This window comes from Rattus rattus, chromosome 6 (genome assembly GCF_011064425.1).
Source record: "Rattus rattus isolate New Zealand chromosome 6, Rrattus_CSIRO_v1, whole genome shotgun sequence".
Lineage (NCBI taxonomy): Eukaryota > Metazoa > Chordata > Mammalia > Rodentia > Muridae > Rattus > Rattus rattus.
The window spans coordinates 114,461,588-114,486,903 of NC_046159.1; the positions used below are offsets into that span (position 1 = coordinate 114,461,588).

Sequence of the window (25,316 nt, forward strand, 5' to 3'; positions counted from 1 at the left end):
CAAAATTCCAACTGAATTCTTCATAGACATAGAAAGAGCAATTCTCAGATTCACTTGGAACAAATAAATATCCAGAATAGCCAAAACTATTCTTGACAATAAAAGAATTTCTGGAGGAATCACCATCCCTTACCTCCAGCTATACTACAGATCAACCGTGATAATAAAACTGTGTGGTATTGGTAAAGAGACAGACAGGCAGATAAATGGAATAGAATTGAAGAACCACAAATTGACCCACACACAGATGTTCACTTGATCTTTGACAAAAATGCTAAAACCATCCAGTGGGGAAAAAAAAAACAACATTTTCAACAAACAGTGCCTGCTCTGCTGGGTCAGCATGTAGAAGAATGCAAACTGATCCATTGTTAACACTTGTACAAAGCTCAAGGCCAAGTGAATCTTGGAACTCTACATAAAACTAGATACACTGAAACTAATAGAAGAGAAAGTGGGGAAGAGCCTCGAACACATGGGCATAGGGCGAATTTTTTGAACAGAATACCAATGGCCCAGGCTCTAAGATCAACTATAGAGACATGGGATCTCAAAAAATTGCAAAGCTTCTGTAAGGTAAAGACACTCTTATCAGGAAAAACTGTCTACCTACAGATTGGGAAAAGGTCTTCCCCATCCTGTATCCGATAGATGGCTAATATCCAATATATACAAGGAACTCAAGAAGTTAGACTCCAGAGAATCAAATAACCCTTTAAAAAAAAATGGGCTACAGAGCTAAACAAAGAATTCTCAACTGAGGAATACCAAATGACTGAGAAGCACCTAATGAAATGTTCAACATTCTTAGTCACCAGGGAAATGCAAATCAAAACAACTCTTAAGATTCCACCTCACACCAGTCAGAATGGCTAAGATCAAAAACTCAAGGTACAACATGTGGGTGCTATGGTACTATTCAGTAGAGGGAACAGAATAATCTCTGGGAAGTAGAGGAAGAAAAGGATCTGGGAGGGAGAAAGGTGGAGGGGGGAAAGGAGGGCCAGTTCAGATATGGGAGGAGATGAGGAGAAGTACAGAGGGTCGGGAATTTGAAAGTAGATGTGTAGCAGTGAGGGAGAGGTAATTGGTGGTAGCCACTAGAAAGTCACAGATGCCAGGGACCCAAGAGGTTCCCAGGACCCAACAGAAAGGACTCTGGCTAATATATCCAACTAAGGAGAGAGAACCTGTAGGGATTATATACAATGGATAGGCATGGCCCCCAGTTGAGGAATGGAGCCACCCACCCACCTCAAAAATATTTATCCAGAATTCCTCCTGTCAAAAGGAAATGCAGGGGGAAAGAGTGGAGCAAAAACTGAAGAAAAGGCCATCCAGAGACTGCCCCACCTAGAGATCCATCCCATCTGCTGACACCAAACTCAGACACTATTGCTGACGCCAAAAAGTGCTTACTGACAGGAGCCTGGTATAGCTGTCCCCTGAGAGGTTCTGCCAGAGCCAGACCAATACAAATGTGGATGTATACAGCCAAACATTGGACTAAGTGCAGGGACCCCAATGGAGAATTTATGGCAAGGACTGTAGGAGGTGAAGCGGTTTGCAACCGCATAGGAAAAAACAATATCAACTAACCAGACTCCCTAAAACTCCCAGGGACTAAACCACCAACCAAAGAGTGCACAGGGAGTACCAATAGCTCCAGCTGGATATGTAGCAGAGGATTGCCTTATTGGACATCACTGGAAGGGGAGCCCCTTGGTACTGTGGAGGACTGATGACCCAGGATAGGGGAATGCTAGGTCTCTGAGGCCGGAGTGGGTGTGCTGGTGAGGGAGGAGGGGATAGGGGGCTTGTGGAGAGGAAACTGGAAACGGGGATAACATTCAAAATGTAAATAAATAAATAACCAATAAAATAAACCTCAAGTGACAGCAGATACTGGAGAGGACATGGAGAAAGAACACTACCCCATTGCTGGTGGGATTGCACATTGGTACAACCACTCTGGAAATCAGTCTGTTGGTTCCTCAGAAAATTGGACACTCCACTACCTGAGTACCCAGGTATACCATTCCTGGGCATATGTCCAAAAGTTGCTCCAATATATAACAAGGACACATGCTCCACTGTGTTTATACCAGTCTTATTTTAATAACCAGATGCTGGAAACAACCCAGATGTCCCTCAACAGAGTAATGGGTACAGAAAGTGTGGTACATTTACAAAATGGAGTACTACTCACCTATTAAAAAAAATGAGTTCATCAAATTCTTAGGCAAATGGATGGAACTAGAAAATATCATCCTGAGTGAGGTAATCCAGTCACAAAAGAACACACCTGGGGATCCAGCTTATATACATACAGCCACCAAACCCAGACCATATTGCTGATGCCAAGAAGTGCATGATAACAGGCCCCTTTAGCTCCTTCAATCCTTTAACTTCATGTAAATTGTGAGTTGTATCTTAGGTATTCTCAGATTTGGGGCTAATATCCACTTATCAGTGAATGCATATAGGTGTGTTCTTTTGTGATTGGATTGCCTCACCCAGGATATTTTCTAGTTCTATCCATTTGCCTAAGAATTTCATGAACTCATTGTTTTTAATAACTGGGTAGCATTCAATTGTGTAAATGTACATTTTCTGTATCCATTCCTCTGTTGAAGGACAACTGGGTATTTTTCCAGGTTCTGTCTATTATTAATAAGGCTGCTATGAATAGTGGAGCATGTGCCCTTGTTATATGTTGGGTATATGTCCAGGAGTGGTGTAGCTGGGTCCTCAGGTAGTACTATGTTCAATTTTCTGAGGAACCTCCAGACTGATTTCAAGAGTAGTTGTACCAGTCTGCAATCCCACCAACAATGGAGGAGTGTTTCTCTTTCTCCACATCCTCGCCAGCATCTGTTGTCATCTGAGTTTTTGATCTTAGTGATTCTGACTGGTATGAGGAGGAGTCTCATAGTTGTTTTAATTTCCATTTCCCTGATGACTAAGGATATTGAACATTTCTTTAGTTGCTTCTCTGCCATTCGATATTCCTCAGTTGAGAATTCTTTGTTTAGTTCTGTAGCCCATTTTTTAATAGGGTTATTTGATTCTCTGGAGTCTAACTTCTTGAGTTCATTGTATACTTTGGATATTAGCCCTCTATCAGATGTAGGATTGGTAAAGATTTTTTCCCAATCTGTTGGCTGCCATTTTGTCCTATTGATAGTGTCCTTTGCCTTACAGAAGCTTTGCAATTTTATGAGATCCCATTTCTCTATAGCTGATCTTAGAGCCTGGGCCATTGGTATTCTGTTTAGAAAACTTCCCCCTTTGGCCATGTATTCAAGGATCTTCCCCACTTCTTTTTTCCACTGGATGGTTTTAGCTTTTTTGTAAAAGATCAAGTGAACATAGGTGTGTGGGTTCATTTCTGTGTCTTCATTTCTATTCCACTGATCTTCCTAACTGTTCCTATACCAATACCATACAGGTTTTAACATGATTGCTCTGTAATGCAGCTAGAGATTAGGGTTTGTGATTCCCCCAGAAGTTCTTTTATTGTTGACGATAACTTTCGCTATCCTTGGTTTTGTCTTTTCCAAATGAATCTGCAAATATCTCTTTCTAACTCTATGAAAAATTGAGTTGGAATTTTGATGGGGATTGCACTGAATTTGTAGATGGTTTTTGGCAAGATGGCCATTTTTATTATATTAATCCTGCCAATTCATGTTCATGGGAGATCTTTCCATCTTCTGAGACCTTCTTTGATTTCTTTCTTCAGAGACTTGAAGTTCTTCTCACACAGATAATTTGCTTGCTTGGCTAGAGTGACCCCAAGGTACTTAGTGTTATTTGTGACTATTGTGAAGGGTACTTTTTCCCCTGATTTCTTTCTCAGCATGTTTATCCTTTGAGTACAGGAAAGCTACTGATTTGTTTTTTAAATTTTTTATCCAAACACTTTGCTGAAGTTTTTTTTCTCAGGTTTAGGTGGTCTCTGGTGGAATTTGGGGGGTAACTTAAGTATACTATCATATCATCTTCAAATAGAGATATTTTGGCTTCTTCCTTTCCAATTTGTATCCCTTTGACCTCTTTTTGTTGACTAATTGCTTTGGCAATTTTTACTTCAAGTATTGAATGGGTAAGGAGAGTATGTGTAGCCTTGTCTAGTCCCTAATTTTAGTGGGATTGCTTCAAGTTTCTCTCCATTTAGCTTGATGTTGGCTACTGGTTTGCTGTATATTGCTTTGATTGTGTTTAGGTATGGGCCTTAATTTCCTGTTCTTTCCAAGACTTTTAACATGAAGGGGTATGGAATTTTGTTAAATGCTTTGTAGCATCTAATGAGATGAGCATGTGTTTTTTTTATCTGAATTTGTTTATGTAGTGGATTACTTTGATGGATATCCATATATTTAACCATTCCTGCATCCCTGGGATGAAATCTCCTTGATCATGGTGATCGTTTTGATGTGTTCTTGGGTTCAGTTTATGAGAATCTTATTGAGTGTTTTTGCATTGATATAAGGGAAATTTGCTTCAAGTTCCCTTTCTTCATTGGATCTTTGTGTGGTTTTGGTATCAGCATAACTGTGGCTTCATATAATGAATTAGATAGTGTTCCTTCTGTTTCTAATTTGTGCAATAGTTTGGACAGTGTTGGCATTAGGTCTTCCTCGAAGTCCTGATAGAATTCTGTACTAAAACCATCTGGTCCTGGACTTTTTTTTCCTTGGTTGGGAGACTTTTAATGACTGCTTCTATTTCATTGGTAGCTATGGGATTGTTTAGATGGTTTATCTAATCCTGATTTAACTTTAGTACCTGCTATCTGTCTAGAAATATTTTCATTTCATCCAGATTTTCCAGTATTTTTGAGTATAACGTTTTGTAGTAGGATCTGATGAGTTTTTGAATTCCCTGTTTCTGTTGTTATGACTACCTTTTCATTTCTTCTTTTGTTAATTTGGATACTGTCTCTGTGCCCTCTGGCTAATATAGCTAAAGGTTTAGCTATCTTCTTAATTCTCAAAGAACCAGCTCCTGGGTTTTTGTTTGTTTGTTTGTTTTTTGTTTTGTTGTTGTTGTTTTTGTTGTTTTGTTTGTTTGTTTTGTTTTGGGTTTTTTTTTATTCTTTGTATAGTTCTCTTTGTTTCAAGTTGGTTGATTTCTGCCCAGAGTTTGATTATATTCTGCCATCTACACTTCTTCGAGGTATTTGCTTCTTTGTGTTCTAGAGCTTTCAGATATGCTGTTCAGCTGCTAGTGTATGCTCTCCCCAATCTCTTTTGGAGACACTTAGAGGTATGAGTTTTCCTCTTACCACTGCTTTCATTGGGCCCCATAAGTTTGGGTATGTTGTACCCTCATTTTCATTAAATTCTAAAAAGTCTTTAATTTCTTTATTTCTTTCCTGACCAAATTATCATTAAGTAGTGACTTGTTCAGATTCCATGTGTATGTGGGCTTTCTGTTGTTTTTGTTGTTATTGAAGACCAGTCTTAGCTCGTGGTGATCTGATGTGATGCATGAGATTATTTCAATCTTTTTGTATCTGTTGAGGCCTGTTTTAAGACAGATTATATGGTCAATTTTGGATAATGTACCATAAGGTTGGGTTTTTTTTATTGTTTCAGGATGAAATGTTCCATAGATATCTGTTAAATCCTTTTGGTTTATAACTTCTGTTAGTTTCACTGTGCTTCTGTTTCCATGATCTGTCCATTGGTGAGAGTCAGGTATTAAAGTCTCCCACTATTATTGTGTGAGGTTCAATGTGTGCTTTGATCTTTATTAAAGTTTCTTTTATGAATGTGGCTGCCCTAGCATTTGGGGCATAAATATTCAGATGAGAGTTCATCTTGATAGATTTTTCCTTTGATAGGTAGGAAAACTATTTCCTCACCCTTTTTGATAAGTTTTGGTTGAAAGTCTATTTTATTTCATATTAAAATGGCTATTCCATCTTGTTTCTTAAGACCATTAGCTTGGAAAGTTTTTTCTAGCCTTTTACTCTGAGGTTGTATCTGTCTTTGTCACTAAGGTGAGTTTCCTGTATGCAGCAAAATCCTGGATCCTGTTTACAAATCCAGTCTGTTAGTTTATGTCTTTTTATTGAGGAATAGAATCCATTGAAGTTGATATATTAAAGACAAGTGATTGTTGTTTCCTGTTAATTTTGTTGTTAGAGGTGGAATTATGTGTAGAAGATTCTTTTGGGTTTGTTGAAAGGAGATTAGTTTCTTGCTTTTTCTTGGGTGTAGTTTCCCTCCTTGTGTTGGAATTTTCCATCTATTATCCTTTGTAGGGCTGGATTTGTGGAAAGATATTGTTTACATTTTGTTTTGTCATGGAATATCTTGGTTTCACCATCTATGTTCATTGAGAGTTTTGCTGGGTATTGTAGCCTGTGCTGGCATTTTTGTTCTCTTGGGATCTGTATGACATCTCCCTGGGATCTTCTGGCTTTTATAGTCTCTGGTGAGAATTCTGTTGTAATTCTGATAGGTCTGCCTTTATATATTATATATTACTTGATTTTTTCCCTTGCTGATTTTAATGTTCTTCGTGTGTGTGTGTGTGTGTGTGTGTGTGTGTGTGTGTGTGTGTGTGTGTGTGTGTGTGTGTGTGTGTATTTTGTGTTTGATTATTCTGTGATGGGAGGAATTTTTCTAGTCCAATCTATTTGGGGTTCTATAGGCTTCATGTATGTTTATGAGCATCTCTTTCTTTAGGTTAGGAAAGTTTTCTTCTATAATTTTGTTGAATATGCTTACTGGCCCTTTGAGTTAGAAAGTTTCACTCTCTTCTACACCTATTTATTTTTTACACCTATTTCCATTTTTTGATCCTGGATGGTTTTGTTCAATTCCTTTACTTGTTTGCTTGTACTTTCCTGTATTTCTTTAAGGGTCTTATGTGTTTCCTCTTTAAGGGCTTCTACTTATTTACCTGTGTTGTCCTTATTTATTTAAGGGGGTTATTTATGTCCTTCTTAAAGTCCTCTATCATCATCATGAGATGTGATTTTAAATCAGAATCTTGCTTTTCAGGTGTGATGAGGGATTAAGGACTTGCTGTGATGAGACAACTGGGTTCTGATGATGCTAATTAGCCTTGGTTTCTGTTGCTTATGTTTTTGTGCTTGCCTTTCGACATCTGGTTATATCTGATGTTAGCTGGTCTTTCTGTCTCTCACTGAAGCTTGTCCCTCCTGTGAGCCTTTAAGCCTGTGGTTTTAGGTGTGTCAGCACTCTTGGGAGACATGTTCTCTCTGGGCAGGATTGGGATGCAGATATCTGTAGCACAGGATCAGCTTCAGGGTGCAGATAAAAAACAGAAGGATCATGTTCCTGGTTGCTCCATGGTTCCTGTGTCCTGTGGATGCCAGGCAGGTCCCATTTGGGCTCAGTATTGTTCTTAAGTATGTCAGCACTCCTGAGAGACCAGGTCTCTTTGTGTGGGATTGGGGTACAGATATTTGTGGCACAGAGTCAGCTCTGGGGTACAGATGAAAACTGGAATGCTTTGGCATACTTTTTAATCAGGTGCATAACAATAACAATGTTGCTTCAACATTCCATTCAGATATATCAATGTGAGAGGTTTCTACGACCCTACCTATTTCCACTTTTTGTGGATAACTTCAAATTTATGTTTAAAGTCAACTGTTAATATATGTCATTATTATTCAGTCCTTTTAGACCTTAAAAGGTAAATCATAACTGAACTTATGAAAGCCTAAAATTAACCTCATCACCTCTCTTGGTAGAATTTGGAATTTGTGTTTCAAGTTGCTCAGTTACAAAATCTCTTTTCAGTTTTTGCTGCCTCTATTCTTTCTAAGTCCTGAACACTACTTTGATTTTATCAAATAATTTTTTTCAATAACTACCTTTGGAAGACATGGCTTTGGCAAAAAAATCTTAACAGGACTGGAGAGTGAAAGGTGCAGTTTAAGGGAAAGATCTTAAAGGCATTAAAAGTGCCCATGACCATTCCTTAGGTCCAAACCTTATTCAAGGGGATCATTCTTAGTCCCAGAGATTGTCACACATTAGATACAGTTGTAATAAAAGTCACCAAATGACTGCCCTCAGTGTGTGTATATTATAGGACTATAATGAGAATTAGAAATAGATGCATTGTGTTGTAGTAGGTGAGTGGTAAAAACCAGGGCCGACATAAAGATGTATGGATATCTTCACTGTAAAGTCCTAGCCTCTCAGCATCGGTCAGAAGGGCTCATCATTTGATCATCTTCTGCTTTACCCCACTCCAACAGCACACTCAGCTCTTCCTCTTTCTGAAGTGTTCTCATACTCATCTGTATTCAACCCTTCCAACACCCTTTGCCTCATCTCTTTCCAGACATTCTGACCTCACAGCATCTCATTTTCATGCCAAAGTACTGTGAACACACCATAGCAGTGAAAACACACTATTCTCAACATTCATTTATTTTTGCTTTAAACCTACAACTTTCCAACTCACTGATGGAAAGAAATATGCTCCTTTACAAGGATTTAGTGACATTGAATACCAAGCCTGGAAGAAGTAAACCTCAATAAAAGCTTTATGATACAGATTAATGAAAAAATGTGTGCTTAGGTGAAAACAGCTATTTTAGGAACAAGAATTAATCTTGATAATCAGAAATGAAAAGTCAATATGAATACTTTAAAAGTATACATTTCAAAAAATATATTTTCATGTAAAAATATTATCGTTTCTAAAGTTTACTTTTCTACAAATCCTAAATATAAATATTTTTCAAAATAGTTTGGCTAAAAATTATAATTATGGCAGATGAGGGTACTTGAGAAATTCCACTTTAAAAGTTATAAATTTTCATTTTCTTAAAACTCTTAAACAATGATAAATTAGTTTAAAACATTGCCAAATTTTAACTAATAGCATACTTCTAAAAATTACTGAAAGACATTCATTTATTATAGCAACTTGATTTTATTTAATCTTCATTCTTCTCAGAAGACTATATCCCTAAAAATATGACAGCCTTGCAATCAGTTTTTGATAGAAGAATATACATTTTGCCTCTGAAATTCAAAGTATAATCCTGATTATTTACATAGAATTATTTTCAAAAGATAGTGTCCAGTTTTTCAGTGGTCAAAACCCTATAGTGAATATTTCAAATGATGTGAATAGAGAGAGAGAACAAAGAGATACCCACTGACATCTTTTCTTGGCACACATGGACTCACTGTGGCAGATGATGTAATACCTGACTGTTTGTCATTAGCAAAATAAGGGTGATCCCAGTTGTCATGTAGCTTACTACGGTCTGAAATTACAAGGGAATTAATGCAAATGTCTTCAAGAGTACACACATTGACCCTGCTCACATGGTTTATGTCAACTCTCTCCTTACAGTCCAAGTTGGAGAAACAGCTGCAACGGAAGTTTTTGGAAAAATACTGCAGATCATCAAGAGTGGGACTGCCAATGATTTCATACTTTCCATGTTTTATAAAATGAATCTGAAAATTCCGAGGGCTCAAGTGTAGATAGTCATTCGAATTCCAATCTTTCCTCGAACATATGCCTTGATTCTGGCAAAGTGTTTGGCTACACATTTTGGCTGCAAGGGTGACATTGATTATATAAGGATTCAGGGTGGTCTTCAAATAATCATGTAAGTTCATACAAGATTTCTGTAAAATCATAAAATAGAATATCAAGGCATAAGTTCTTTGTGACAATATACTGCACCAACTCTTAAAGAACAAAGCAATAGGCACACCACATTGTTAGTAAATATTCTTTTTCACTTTAACAATATTACCAGTTGTTCTCATAACATTCTTAAGTTTTGTGTGCCATTGCATTTTAGCTTTGAACTTCCTCAGTTGTTGATGAATTAATAGAAGGGATAAAATGTTTCAACTGTTAAAGTATGGGCTTTGAATTTCTCTTGCCCTGGTGATTGGAATCACAGCTTCATAAATGACCTCAGGAATGTCTCAAATATCTAATTAATTAGCTTTACTATGCTCAAGTTTTATAGCTCATAAAATAAAGATTATTTTTAAAGCCTGATACATAGGACTATTGCAACAACAAAAAGAAAAATACACACACACACACACACACACACACACACACACACACACTATGTTTTCTCAATTAACCATCCATTAAGTTAGAAAAACATAAGAATAACATTTCTCAGACAGGTTTAAACAGTTTCAAAGATAGTTTCCAAATTGATGGTTCAAAACACATGAGTTCAAATTGTATAGTTTATATATATGTTACATAATTTTGTATGTATAACAGTCAGTCCTTTGGAAAATTTTGCAGAATTTGAGTGTTGAGAACCTTCACGTTGATATAAATGAGGACTGAACATAAAAACTAATTAAGCAGCCTAGGAATCTTTGCTGAAGGCATAGAATTCCAGAAAAGAGTTCTGCTTCCTAATTCTTTGTTATCTCTTCTAAAGGAACACTCTGCTTAGAAGCTATGCATTATAGTGCAATAGTGGTATAAATACAATGGGAATAACCACTGTCTGATTGGATCTAAGACCAATGAGAGGGAAGCTCTGACACTGTTTCTGAGGTCAAGATTTGATACTAGATAATCCATGGACCTCGGGGGTCAAGGGCAGATCAAATATTACTGTGCTGTAAAAGAAATATAGCAATAAAATAACTTCTAATGATATTCTGTTATACTCATATATCAGTGTCTCAATCAGTCATAATCAGAGCTGCTTTCTCCTGCAGTAGATAGAAAGAAAAAACAGATGCCCACAGCTGGACAATGTGCAGAGAGAGAAAAGCCTTGTAATACTCAGTCCTAAATGGAATGTTTTTTATCAAATCCCTCACTACGTGGCTTGGGAAATTGTGTGGAAAAGGAGGCAGAAAGGAAGTAATAGCCAGAGAAAATGAATGATACCAAGGAAACAGTCTATTTATATACAAGAGAAATGACACAAATACAAACTCTCATGGGATCTACCTATATCCAAATCAAACAGAGTATGAATGCTGAGATGAGGAAGCAGACAGGAACTCCCATCCCCAACCAATGAGCTAACCAAGAAACTGTCTCCAATTGACAACTCCTTACAAAGACAATATTAGTTTCTCCAAGGAAATTTCATCACACTTTACAGAAGGTCCATGATGAGCAGGATGGCCAATGTAAAATGAATTCAGAAGTATTAGGGCAATATTTTGTTTTGTCTGACCTTTTTTATTTTCCTTACTGAACTTTTTGCTTGGGTGTTATGCTTTCCATTTGGAGTTTTATGGAGTGTGTGTGTGTGTGTGTGTGTGTGTGTGTGTGTGTGTAAGAGAGAGAGCATTTCTGTTTTTTCTTAGTTTAGTTTTTGTTTTGTGTTATAGTTTTGTTTTATTTATGATTTTTTTTCCTTTTAAGTAAGAAGATATGAAATTGCAAGGGTAGAGTGTTAAGAAGGGAGGGAAAACCATGGTCAGTATATAGTATATGAAAATAATTTTTCAATAAAAAATAAAATTTTAAGAAAGAAACAGGAGGATGAGGGAGAAGGAGGAAGAGGAAGAGGAGAAAGAAGAAGAGGACGAGGAAGAAGAGGAGGAGGAAGAGGAGGAGGAGGAAGAGGAAGAGGAAGAGGAGAAGGAGGAAGAGGAAAAGGAGGAGGAGGAGGAGGAGGAGGAGGAGGAGGAGGAGGAGGGAGAGCTGAACCCAACCCCAAGAAGCTATTTCAGGCCCAAGACTAGAGGTAAGACCAACTTTTCTGCTCCAAATATGTCTGGTGGACAAAGGACACAAAAAGACAAAATTCCTCTGGGACCAGACACTTCTGGTTTCTAGCTGGAGCCCGAACCCCGCTGATCCCAGCCCACAGCTCCCTGCTCCCAAACCCCAAGGGAGAGAGAGCTCATCGCCCTGACGTGTGGGCACTCCTGAGACTGCAGGGCAGGAGAAACTGCCCCTTCTGCCCACCCTTGCCCACACCCCTGGCCCAAGAGGATACTGTATAGGGCCTCTGGGAACAGGTAGATAGGGGCACTCAAGCTGCAGGAGCCCTGTGGTCCAGACTGCGCATGGATCTGAAGGGACATGGTCAAATAGCTCCCTGCACTCAAATCCCATGGGAGGGAAAGCTAGACCTTCAAAGGGGCAGGTACACCTGGGAAACCAGAGACTACTCTCTACCCACATTTCTGAGTCTAGAGGAAAACACCTAGCTACATCTGGGCCCCCTGTGCACAGGGACCCAGGAGAAGGCAGAGCAGGCTCTGCTAGTTGCTGCCCTCACAGAGAGCTGAAACTTAGCCCTGAGGAGTTACTTCAGGCCTGAGACTAGAGGTAAGATCAACTTTTCTGCTCCAAGTGACCTGCCAGGTGGACTCAGGACACACGCCCACAGGAACAACTGAAAGCCGGTAGACAGGAACCCTGACAGCAGACACTCTGTTCCCAAAACAGGCTGAAAGAAAACAGGAAAACAGATATACAGCACTCCTGACACACAGACCTATAGGATGGTCAAGCTACTGCTAGAAATAGCAGAACAAAGTAACACCAGAGACAACCTGATGGCAAGAGGCAAGTGCAGGAACCCAATCAACAGAAAACAAGACTACATGGCATCATTGGAGCCCAATTCTCCCACCAAAGCAAACACTGAATATCCAAACACACCAGAAAAGCAAGATCTAGATTTTAAATCACATTTGATCACGATGATGGAGGACTTTAAGAAAGACATAAAGGACTCCCTTAGAGAAATGCAGGAAAACACAAGTAAACAAGTAGAAGCCCTTTGAGAGGAAACACAACAAATCCCTGAAAGAATTACAGGAAAACACAATCAAACAGGTGAAGGAATTAAAAATGGAAATAGAAACAATAAAGAAAGTACAAAGGGAGACAACCCTGGATAAGAAAACTGAAGAAAGAGTTAAGGAGACGTAGATACAAGCATCACCAACAGAATACAAGAGATAGAAGAGAGAATCTCAGGAGCAGAAGAGTCCATAGAAATCGTCGACACAACTGTCAAAGATAACGTTAAACGAAAAAACCTACTGGCCCAAAACATACAGGAAATCCAGGACTCAATGAGAAGATCAAACCTAAGGATGATAGGTATAGAAGAGAGTGAAGACTCCCAACTCAAAGGACCAGTAAATATCTTCAACAAAATCATAGAAGAAAACTTCCCTAACCTAAAGAAAGAGATGCCCATAAACATAAAAGAAGACTACAGAACTCAAATAGATTGGACCAGAAGAGAAACTCCTTCTGTCACATAATAATCAAAACACCAAATGCACAAAATAAAGAAACAATATTAAAAGCAGTAAGGGAAAAAGGACAGTGATATATAAAGGCAGACCTATCAGAATCATACCAGACTTCTCGACAGAGACTATGAAAGCCAGAACATCCTGGACAGATGTCATACAGACTCTAAGAGAACACAAATGCCAGCCCAGGTTACAGTATTCAGCAAAACTTTCAATTAACATAGATGGAGAAACCAAGATATTCCATGACAAAACCAAATTTACACAATATCTTTCTACAAATCCAGGCCTACAAAGGATAATAAATGGTAAATCCCAACACAATGAGGCAAGCTACACCCTAGAAAAAGCAAGAAACTACTCATTTTGCAACAAAACAAAGAGAAGACAAGCACACAAACATAATCCCACTTCCAAATACAAAGATAACAGGAAACAAAGTCACTATTCCTTAATATCTCTCAACATCAATGGTCTCAACTCCCCAATAAAAAGACATAGACCAACAGATTGGATACGTAAAGAGGACCCAGCATTTTTGCTGCATGCAGGAAACACACCTCAGAGACAAAGACAGACACTACAACAGAGTAAAAGGGTGGAAAACCACTTTCCAATCAAATGGTCTGAAGAAGCAAGCTGGAGTATTCATTATAATATCGAATAAAATCGATTTTCAACCAAAAGTCATAAAAAATATAAGGAAGGACACTTCATATACATCAAAGAAAAAATCCACCAAGATGAACTCTCAATCCTAAATATCTATGCTCCAAATACAAGGGCACCTACATACATAAAAGAAACCTTACTAAAGCTCAAAACACACGTTGCACCTCACACAAAAATAGTAGGAGATTTCAACACCCCACTCTCATCAATGGACAGATCATGGAAACAGAAATTAAACAGAGACATAGACAGACTAAGAGAAGTCATGAACCAAATGGACTTAACAGATATTTATAGAACATTCTATCCTAAAACAAAAGGATATACATTCTTCTCAGCACCTCATGGTACTTTCTCCAAAATTGACCATATAATCAGTGATAAAACAGGCCTCAACAGATACAGAAAGATAGAAATAATCCCATGCATCCTATCAGACCACCACAGGCTAAAGCTGGTCTTCAATAACAATAAGGAAAGAACACCCAAATATACATGGAAGTTGAACAATGCTCTACTCAATGATAACCTGGTCAAGGAAGAAATAAAGAAAGAAATTAAAGACTTCATAAAATTTAATGAAAATGAAGGTACAACATACCCAAACTTATGGAACACAATGAAAGCTGTGCTAAGATGAAAACTCACAGCTCAGAGTGCCTGCAGAAAGAAACAGGGGAGAGCATATGTCAGCAGCTTGACAGCACATCTAAAAGCTGTAGAACAAAAAGAAGCAAATATACCCAGGAGGAGTAGAAGGCAGGAAATAATCAAACTCAGAGCTGAAATCAACCAAGTAGAAACAAAAAAGACTATACAAAGAATCCACAGAACCAAAAGCTGGTTCTTTGAGAAAATCAACAAGATAGATAAACCCTTAGCCAGACTAACCAGAATACATAGAGAGTGTGTCCAAATTAACAAAATCAGAAATGAAAAGGGAGTCTTAACAACAGAATCAGAGGAAATTCAAAAAATCATCAAATCCTACTACAAAAGCCTATATTCAACAAAACTGGAAAATCTGGAGGAAATGGACAATTTCCTACACAGATACCAGGTACCAAAAGTAAATCAGGAACAGATAAACCATTTAAACAACCCCATAACTCCTAAAGAAATAGAAGCAGTCATTAAAAGTCTCCCAACCAAAAAGAGCCCAGGTCCAGATGGGTTCAGTGGAGAATTCTATCAGACCTTCATACAAGACGTCATACCAGTACTATCTAAACTATTCCACAAAATTGAAACAGACAGAGTGCTACCGAATTCTATCAAGCCACAATTACTCTTACACCTATACCACACATATACCCAACAAAGAAAGAGAACTTCAGACCAATTTCCCTTATGAACATCGACGCAAAATTACTCAATAAAATTCTTGCAAACCGAATCCAAGAACACATCAAAACAATCATCCATCATGATCAAGTAGGCTTCATACCAGGCGTGCAGGAATGGTTTAATATACGGAAAACCATCAACGTAATCCATTATATAAACAAACTGAAAGATAAAAACCACATGATCATTTCATTAGATGCTGAGAAAGCATTTGACAAAATTCAACACCCTTCATGATAAAAGTCCTGGAAAGAATAGGAATTCAAGGCCCATACCTAAACATAGTAAAAGCCATGTACAGCAAATGAGTAGCTAACATTAAACTAAATGGAGAGAAACTTGAAGCAATCCCACTAAAATCAGGGACTAGACAAGGCTGCCCACTCTCTCCCTACTTATTCAATATAGTTCTTGAAGTCCTAGCCAGAGCAATCAGACAACAAAAAGAGTCAATGGGATACAGATTGGAAAGGAAGAAATCAAATATCACAATTTGCAGATAATATGATAGTATATTTAAGTGATCCCAAAAGTTCTACCAGAGAACTACTAAACCTGATAAACACATTCGGCAAAGTGGCTGGGTATAAAATTAACTCTTCCTCTACACAAAAGAGAAACAAGTTGAGAAAGATATTAGGGAAAAGACACCCTTCATTATAGTCCCAAATAATATAAAATACCTCGGCGTGACTTTAACCAAACAAGTAAAAGATCTGTATGATAAGAACGTCAAGCCTCTGAAGAAAGAAAAAAAAAAAAAAGTTCAAAGCTTCTGTAAGGCAAAGGACACTGTTGTTAGGAAGAACGGCAACCAACAGATTGGGAAAAGATCTTTACCAATCCTACAACAGATAGAGTGCTTATCTCCAAAATATAGAAAGAACTCAAGGAGTTAGACTGCAGGAGACAAATAACCCTATTAAAAAATGGGTTTAAAAAACCCATAAGGAAGAGGGGGAGGAAGGGATGTTTACAAATGTACATAAGAAATACTCAAGTTAATAAAAAAAAATAAAAAAAAAATGGGGTTCTGAGCTAAACAAAGAATTCACAGCCGAGGAATGCCGAATGGCTGAGAAACACCTAAAGAAATGTTCAACATCTTTAGTCATAAGGGAAATAAATGCAAATCAAAACAACCCTGAGATTTTACCTCACACCAGTAAGAATGGCTAAGATCAAAAACTCATGCGACAGCAGATGGTAGTGAGGATGTGGAGAAAGAGGAACACTACTCTATTGTTGGTGGAATTTCAGACTGTTACAAACATTCTGGAAATCAGTCAGGTTCCTCAGAAAACTGGACATTGCACTACCTGAGGACCCCGATATACCTCTCTTGGGTATATACCCAAAAGATGCTCCAATATTCAACAAAGACACATGCTCCACTATGTTCATAGCAGCCTTATTTTAATAGCCAGAAGATGGAAAGAAGTCAGATGCCGTTCTACCGAGTAATGGATACAGAAAATGTGGTACATCTACACAACGGAATACTACTCAGCTATCAAAAACAATGACTTTATGAAATTCATAGGCAAATGGAGGGAACTGGAAAATATCATCCTGAGGGAGGTAACCCAATCACAGAAAAACACACATGGTATGCACTCATTGATAAGTGGATATTAGCTCAAATGCTCGATTTACCCTAGATGCACAGAACACATGAAACTCAAGAAGGATGACCAAAATTCAGATGCTTCACTTCTTCTTTAAAGGGGAACAAGAATACCCTTGGGAGGGGATAGGGAGGCAAAGTTTAGAACAGAAGCTGAAGGAACAGCCATTCAGAGCCTGTCCCACATGTGGCCCATACACACATAGCCACCAAACTAGATACGATGGATGAAGCAAAGAAGTGCAGGCTGACAGGAACTAGATGTAGATCTCTCCTGAAAGACCCAGCCAGAATACAGCAAATACATAGGCGAATGCCACTAGAAAACCACTGAACTGAGAACGGGACCCCTGTTGAAGGAATCAGAGAAATGACTGAAAGAGCTGAACGGGCTTTAGACCCCATATGAACAACAATGCCAACCAACCAGAGCTTCAAGGGACTAAGCCACTACCCAAAGACTATATGTGGACTGACCCTGGGCTCCAACTGAATAGGTAGCAATGAATAGCCCAGTAAGGGCACCAGTGTAAGGGGAGGCCCTTGGTCCTGCCAAGGCTGGATCCCCAGTGAGCGGGATTCTTGTGGGGAGGGTGGTAATGGGGGGAGGATTGGGAGGGGAACACCCATATAGAATGGGAGGGAGAGGGGTTAGGGGGATGTTGGCATGGAAACCGGGAAGGGGAATAATATTTGAAATGTAAATAAGAAATAACCAATTTAATAAAGATGAAAAAAAAGAAAAAAGGAAAGAAGAGGAGGATGAGAAGGAGGAGGAGGAGGAGGAGGAGGAGGAGGAGGAGGAGGAGGAGGAGGAGGAGGAGGAGGAGGAGGAGGAGGAGGAGAGCAGCAACTACCAAGGTATGACTGAAACATTAGGCCATAAACTAAACCCTTCTGTTGAACAGCTTTGGAAGTGAATATCTAGAATTTCCTGGTTGGAATAGATTATTATTTATCCCCCAGTATCAGATCATCATCTAAATAATTTACAGACCCTATTCAAGGGAGGGATGTGATAAGAGCCATAAAGGCCGTTGATGATGGAATCTTCCCTCTAGCCCTGGGTAAAGACGTGACATTCTGATCTAAAGATTCAATATTACATACTATTGTTTCTTCCTTTAAATGTTACTCCATATAGGGACCCATGCCTAGGAGTAAAATTGGCCAACAAAAATGGACTGTGATGTGTATGTGTGAGAGCGTGCACACATGCTCATGTGCATGTGCCTGTGTGTTAAGAGGAAGGAGTTGTTTGTTTCTTTTTTGATTTGTTTGGGTGGGTTTTGTATTTTATTCATTTTTAGTTTGTTGTTTTTTGATATTTTATTTTGCTCTTAGGGAGAAGCAAGAGGAAAAGGGAGTGGAAAAATTAAGAACAGTATGAAGTTGGGGGTGTTAAGGAAGTGGGAAAGATCTGGGAGAAGTTAGGGAGGAAAAATGATTAAAACATATTGCATGGTAGGACTTACATACCAATATTAATTGCCAGTAAAAATGCTCCTACTGTCAACTATTTTCTTTAAGTACTTCATCTTATGTTCCAAAATCACTGTACTTTTTATTTAAATTTCTATTTCATTAAAAATAGATTCTTTTCTCGGAAAATATATCCTGATTACAGTTTCCCCTTCCTCTGCTCCCAGTTCCTCACCCATTCTCTTCCCAGTTCCATACCCTTTCTTCTTCACATTAGAAAAGAACGTGCTTCTAAAAGATAATATTAAATATAATAAGATAAAATAAAAACTTTCACACTGAAGTTGGGGAGAACAAACCAACAGAAGGAAAAGAACCCAAGAATTGGTATAAGAGACTCACTCATTGGCACGCTCAGGAGTCTCATAAAAATACTAAACTGGAATTCATAATATATACGTAGAAGACATGGTGCTGGTCCTGTGCATGTGGCTCCAATCTCTCTGAATTCATATAATTTCTGCTCATGTTGATTTGGGGGACTTTGTTTTCTTGGTTCCCTCAGTTTCAAGTATGCACAGACTGCCAATCTGACCAAGTATGCATACTGTCAATATTCTATAAGGCTATCTTTTCAGTGCCAAATAGATGAAACTTTATACCAAGTTCAGTTAATACTGCAGAAATTTGCAGAAACAAGGGTGAGGCAAACGACAGACTAATGGAATGATTATGATTTGGCCATAACCTTACTTGGACTCTATGGAAAAGATTTATGCTGGAAATATAAAAGATATCATAAAAATACACCCACCATGGCCAGTTTCGAGTTACCAATCTAACAACACTGGATGCAGAGTTGGGAACTGAGCACACCACCATTCCACAGTATGGACACGTGATGTGAGTGTATCCTAGAGTGCATCCAACCATATATATATATATATATATATATATATATACACACACACAACCTCTGGGACTGAGGTGAACATCAAGTAACACCTGCTATATTTTGAACATTAGTTCTTATGTTTATATTTAGTGGAAACATATAATTTTTATATTTTTATTAGTTATTGTTTTAAACATTAGTTTTATACCTTTCTGTTTACCCTACCTTCCTATTATCTTGCTTTTAATCATGGCTATGTTTAACCACTCACAAATTTCTGGACGATAAGCAATCAAGTCTCATTAGGCAAGACTAGTAGTATTGGCACCATCACGTCACTGGATCTGATTGAGTGAAGTGGAAGAAAAAGCTTTTTCTCAATACTTGTTTCTGTTCAGTTCTAGCAGAGGCCAACAAGCATAAAACTGTAACCACTACTTCTCAGATTCCCTGTGAATCAGAGGAAATGTGATGGGGGCGTGGGTCCACGGGAATGTGGATCAGAAATGGTGAATAACAATGATAAAACAAAACTGATCATTGATCAGGGAAAGTTAGCAGAGATGTATAGAGTCTTAAGAGAAAATGTTATGACAGCGCCTTAAATAGAAAGCAGTGGCATCAAAGTTGAAGGCTATCCCTGAGTGAATCTTACTGAAGATCCCTGGGATAAAGCATCAACATGTGTCAATTTTTCACTCACAGAAATTATAATGAAGTATGTTCCTTTGAAAAAATTAAACAATTATTTTGTAGGAGGACTAGTTTGAGACAGGGTTTCTCCAGGTAGCCCTAGCTGTCCTGGGACTCACTCTGTAAACCAGGCTGGTTTCCAAAGCAGAGGTCTGCCTGTCTCTGCCTCCCAAGTGCTGGGATTAAAAGTGTGTGCACCACCACTCCCCAGTTAACCTGTACCCACTTGTGATAAGACTGGAAATCACTTCCTGTCCCAACCAACCAAACTCACAAGGTGCTTATACTAAGACTGTGTGACAGCTAAGAAAGACTTTTTTCTGCCCAGTGACTGGCCATTTAGTCTCTTTCCCTGTTCACAGACACAGACATAGACACAGACACAGACACACACAGACACAGACACACAAACACACACACACACACACACCACCACCACCACCACCACCACCACACATACACCACACATACATATACACACAGACACAGACACAAACACACACACACACACCACCACCACCACCACCACCACACATACATCACACATACATACACACACACACACACACACACACACACCACCACCACCACCACCACACACACACACACATACATCACCACCACCACCACACACCACCACACATACATATACACACAGACACACACACACACACACACACACACTCCACACCACACCACCACCACCACACATACACCACACATACATATACACACAGACACACAGACACACAGACACACACACACACACACACACACACACACACACACATTATTCTGATCTTCTTCTGAGAGGCAGGACTGCAAAACACTCTGCATGACATTGCTCCACATTTTAATTCTATATTATTCCTTATTCATCAGGTCTATTGCAACAGTGGAAGGGGAAATGCAGAGCATGTGTGACTTTTTCATTGTATATATTACATTGTATATATTACAATATATTCATGATTGCTCAAAAATAAATAAAAACCAATAAAAAGAAATGAGCATTTAAGATCTTGTAACAAGTATGACAGTTTAGTAATGTGTCCCTTCCTCCTACTCACTGGGAGCAGTGGTCTCTGTTTTCTCTTTTGTTGTTTTTATTGTGAATGTGTTGGAATATACTTAAGCATACACATAGGCCATGGCACATATGTGGAAGGTGGAGAAAGTTTCAGGAGTCACTTCTCCCCTTCCACCTCATATTCCAGGATGACAAGCACTTTATCCACTAAGCCATCTTGACATCTCTGGTTGGTTTACTTTTAAATTAAATAGTGGGCAAAATTTATGCTATGATTCCCCATTTGAATTAATATTATTCTTGAGAAAGGCGTTTTCAGTTTTGAGAAAAACAAACAACAATTTGTAGAATTAGAGTATACCTATGACGATTCCAACTTTAAATAGCTTTAGGGGATACAGCAGAATTTACTGAGATATATAACTTTCCTAAATATATTTTTATTTATTTCTATTGGAAATGGGCAGAAAACTGAGGCTACCTTGAAAAAACTCTCACAAATATCTCTATCTTGATATTTTTAATGAAATAGGACCGGTGATATTTTACATAGAAGACAAAAGATGAATAGACAATAGAAGACAGGAAGATGTCACACTTCTCAAAATGCTGCTCCCCTTCCTAGAATATCAAACCTGGCCTCTAACAGTGCTAGGCCAGACATCCTGGGCCACGGTTTTCATCTGACTTTCTCCATTGTCCAGTCTGCACTTCCGTTACACAAAGGAACCTCTCTGCTTCAGTTTAATAATATAAACATTTACTTTCTTTTAGGGTCAAAAGGATTAACGAATCAGGAATAAAGAACCAATATGTACAATTATACAATTAAAATAAAGAGTGCTGTTGTCTGACACCAAACACCGCATTGTTGGAAAGAAACTGGATTCTTGGTTCTGCTTCTTACAAACCAGGGAACCTATAGGATTTTAGTTAATCTTTACTAACTCTTTCCTTGGCACAAAACAGGATCAGATGCCACATCCTGCTTGACAATCAACAAATACAAGATACCTCAATTCAGATAGCACAGAGAACATCTGATCAGCCAAACCCCATGCCTATGTTCTTATTGAACACCTAATCAATCATCTAAACAATAAGACTGTAAATATCTTAATCTTTTATCTGCCACCTCAACTTACCATAGTTTGTGATAAATTAAGAGTTCCCCACAATACTATTCCAGAGGCACCCAGAGCAACTGTTTCACCAATTGTATTCACAAGGTCATCCTGGAAATATGACAGGAAGAGTTAGTCCATGTGGATGAGGTAAAAGTGTTATATCCGCGACAAAGCTAAATATGATGGTCCAACAATATTTTAAATATCTCTATATTCATTATATACTCTTCACACATTTTGTTACTGTTTTAAAACAGAAACTATCATTGCTCTCATTACTTCTACTTCTAAGAGAATCCATCTATTAAATAAAAAAGAGAAACAGTTATAGTCTATACCACATATAGTTCTCTATGGACTCTAATAATCTCATTTGAGGAAAATCAATATTCAAGTGCAGAGCTGGGAAGATGGACGCTGTTCCACCCCTAGGACCCATGCTATAGAAATGGAACTGGGCATGGTGCTGCATACATGCAAGCTTGCAAACAGTGCAGGGGAGGTAGGCAGGCGGATCCCCACCCCCACCCCCAGACTCACTGGCCAGGAATACTAACCTCATGGGCAAACTTCAGGTCTTAGTAAGAGGGTCTGAATTAAAACAAAACAAAACAAAAAATAAAAGCTTATCTTGTTATCTCATAAGGAATGACACCTGAGGTGAGTGAACCCTTACTCGCACCAAAACTTCTACTTTTAATTTTAAAAGATTTCAAGTACTCTCATTTTTGCCTACATTAAAATGAACACTTCCTTCATGTATATATTCAAAAATAATAAAGACTAAATCTCATCCTTTAAAACAATAAAATTCCACCCAACGCAGTCTGTAAAGATGATCTCTGCCACACCTTGATTTGCTTACCTGTTCCAGATACTGGAAAGTTAGGTCAGTAAAGACAGGGCGGAAATATACAAAAATAGGAAGTGGATTATGAGGGTCTTTTACTTTAGACATGCGAATGGCTTCTTGTACGCGATTTCTGACGTAGAGTGCTGCCAGTGAGGATGACTTTAAGCTGCTCTTCAAATAGATGGATGGGTACAGGGCTGTGCTTTCCTTCCATATCCAGAAGAGAGCATCATTCCTTTTCTTTTCTATATCAGGGCACTCTCCTTTGTAATTGGCATCTTGAAAATTATTGTTATAACAATCAGGAAAAAGATAAAAACCCCATAAGTGATTTGGACGAAGTGATTTTCCCAATTTTAAAGTCTGTTCCATAAAATTCCTTGCTGCCTCTTCAAATTCTTGTTTAGCTCTCCTGACAGCTTCTGTCAAATTAAGTTGTGTGTTTTGTTGCTGGACGAACTCAATAGACTTATTCCTGTAAATATCCTTGAATTTCCAGTTTCTTGACCAGGTAGGCCGCCAGTCTTCCCAGTCAATGACAGCCAAGCCCACATTGTCTATTGGCATGTAATGATAGATGTCACTCTTAGCTATTTCCAAATGAGACTTTAGAGACCCCAGCTGGGGTATACCTCCATGAAAAGCTGTGTGCATTTCATCTATGTGAGGATAGAGACCCAGACGATCAGAATAAAATATTGTGACAGGATGACCTATGGCAGTTTTTCTGGGGCTCCCTACTAAAGAGAACAGACTAAGATCTAGTGGCTGATTAAACCTCGTAGCACAAGACTCAGTTGGGGCATTCCAGGCACAGAGGAAAGGCACATTAGGGATAAGTGGGGGTGCCCTAAAATCCACAGTCAAGCAACATCGAATCAAAAGGAAGACTAATAGAGTCTGGGGTAGTCCATTGGACTCAAGAAGGCTCCCAAAGAAGGAGTGTTTAAAACACAACACTCGCATTGCAGAGAATTAATTAGTATCCAAGCACTTACTACTTCTTATTCACTTTGATCTCTCAAATATCTAGTGCAAAAGATGAGAAAGATACTGATATGAGGTCACTGTGGAGATGAAAGTGGGATGGCTGCTCTTCATTGAACTATTATTCGTCTTGCTTCATTTTTCAGGGATGCTTTGTGACAAGTTGTATAATCTATAACTAAAAATAAATAAATAAATAAATAATTTATTACAGCCAAGTTGGAAACTCTACTAAGTCTTCAACATTGTTTAGAGTCACTTTAACTCAATTTAAAGGACAGAACTTCCTAGTGTGTTTAAATCAGTAAGATTTTTTTTTCTCTTAAATATGATACAAATTCCGTAACAGTTAAATCACATCTGATCCCGTAGAGAACTAAATGTAACTGTTTTGGTTTTCCCTTCTTATGTCAATTATATGCCTTAGCAAGGACAAATTTAAAAAGAATAAGTTCTTGGGTTATCCGTGTTGAAAGCCCACTCTTGTCATCTATGCCAAATTTGGAAGACAACTTCTCATGCAATTGAAAATGTTTGCCTTGTCATGATTCATTTGCATATGTAACTGTGAGAATGATACTGGGAACTAAACCCAAGGTCTTGCATATGCTAAGCAAATACTGTTACTGCTAAGTTAATGCCATTCCCAGTCAATGCCTGCTTGAGCAAGGCTTTATTAAGTTCCTCTGGCTGACCTGGAACTGGGGCTCATTCTTTCTTAACCTCCAAGCATTTGGCATTTGGGCTGTGTGCCACCGTTCTGGGTCACCGTTCTTTTCGTTTTACTCACCTGCACTTGTTTTCTTAACAGCAGCAAGGGAGAAAGCAAAAGTTGCTTTTTATGTAGGCAACAAATTAGACAACTTTAAGAACACCATAGCACGCTGCCAGACCAAATCTTACAGCATTGCCCGCTTGTTAAAATAACAAGCTGCTTTCTGTCTTCATAAAAGGAACTGACTCTAACCTACATTTTTTTTTTTTTTTTTTTTTTTTTTTTTTGGAGCTGGGGACCGAACAGGGCCTTTGCGCTTCCCTAGGCAAGCGCTCTACCACTGAGCTAAATCCCCAACCCTCTAACCTACATTCTTAAAACAAGAAATAAATTTTGAACACTATATAAGGTTTGATAACCAAATTTGCATTTTATTCCTAGGTCAACTGACGAATTATTAGTAATTTGTCACATAACAGACAAGTCTGAGCCAAGAATCAAGAGACTGAGTTGCATGTACTCCAGCATTTAGCATTTATAAAACTCACCACTTCTATCACACATTTAACTTTTTTATTTTAGGAGGAAAATGTGGCTCTCCCTATCGTTACGTTGCTAGTATACTTCTATGGGTCACAGAATGAACATTATATCCTTCTTGGTAAAATGCTGTACTTATCATGGCAAATCATCCACTCATCCTCATT

At 38.4% G+C, this 25,316-nt stretch overlaps 1 protein-coding gene across 1 annotated transcript; it reads right to left on the reverse strand.

Moving 5' to 3' along the window:
* Positions 1-9,190: 9,190 nt before the first annotated feature.
* LOC116902922 (hyaluronidase-5-like) lies at positions 9,191-23,873 on the reverse strand. Its single transcript, XM_032905245.1, is given in 4 exon segments — positions 9,191-9,265; positions 9,267-9,644; positions 22,073-22,162; positions 22,920-23,873. Coding segments are annotated over 4 exon segments (1,497 nt in total).
* Positions 23,874-25,316: the final 1,443 nt, after the last annotated feature.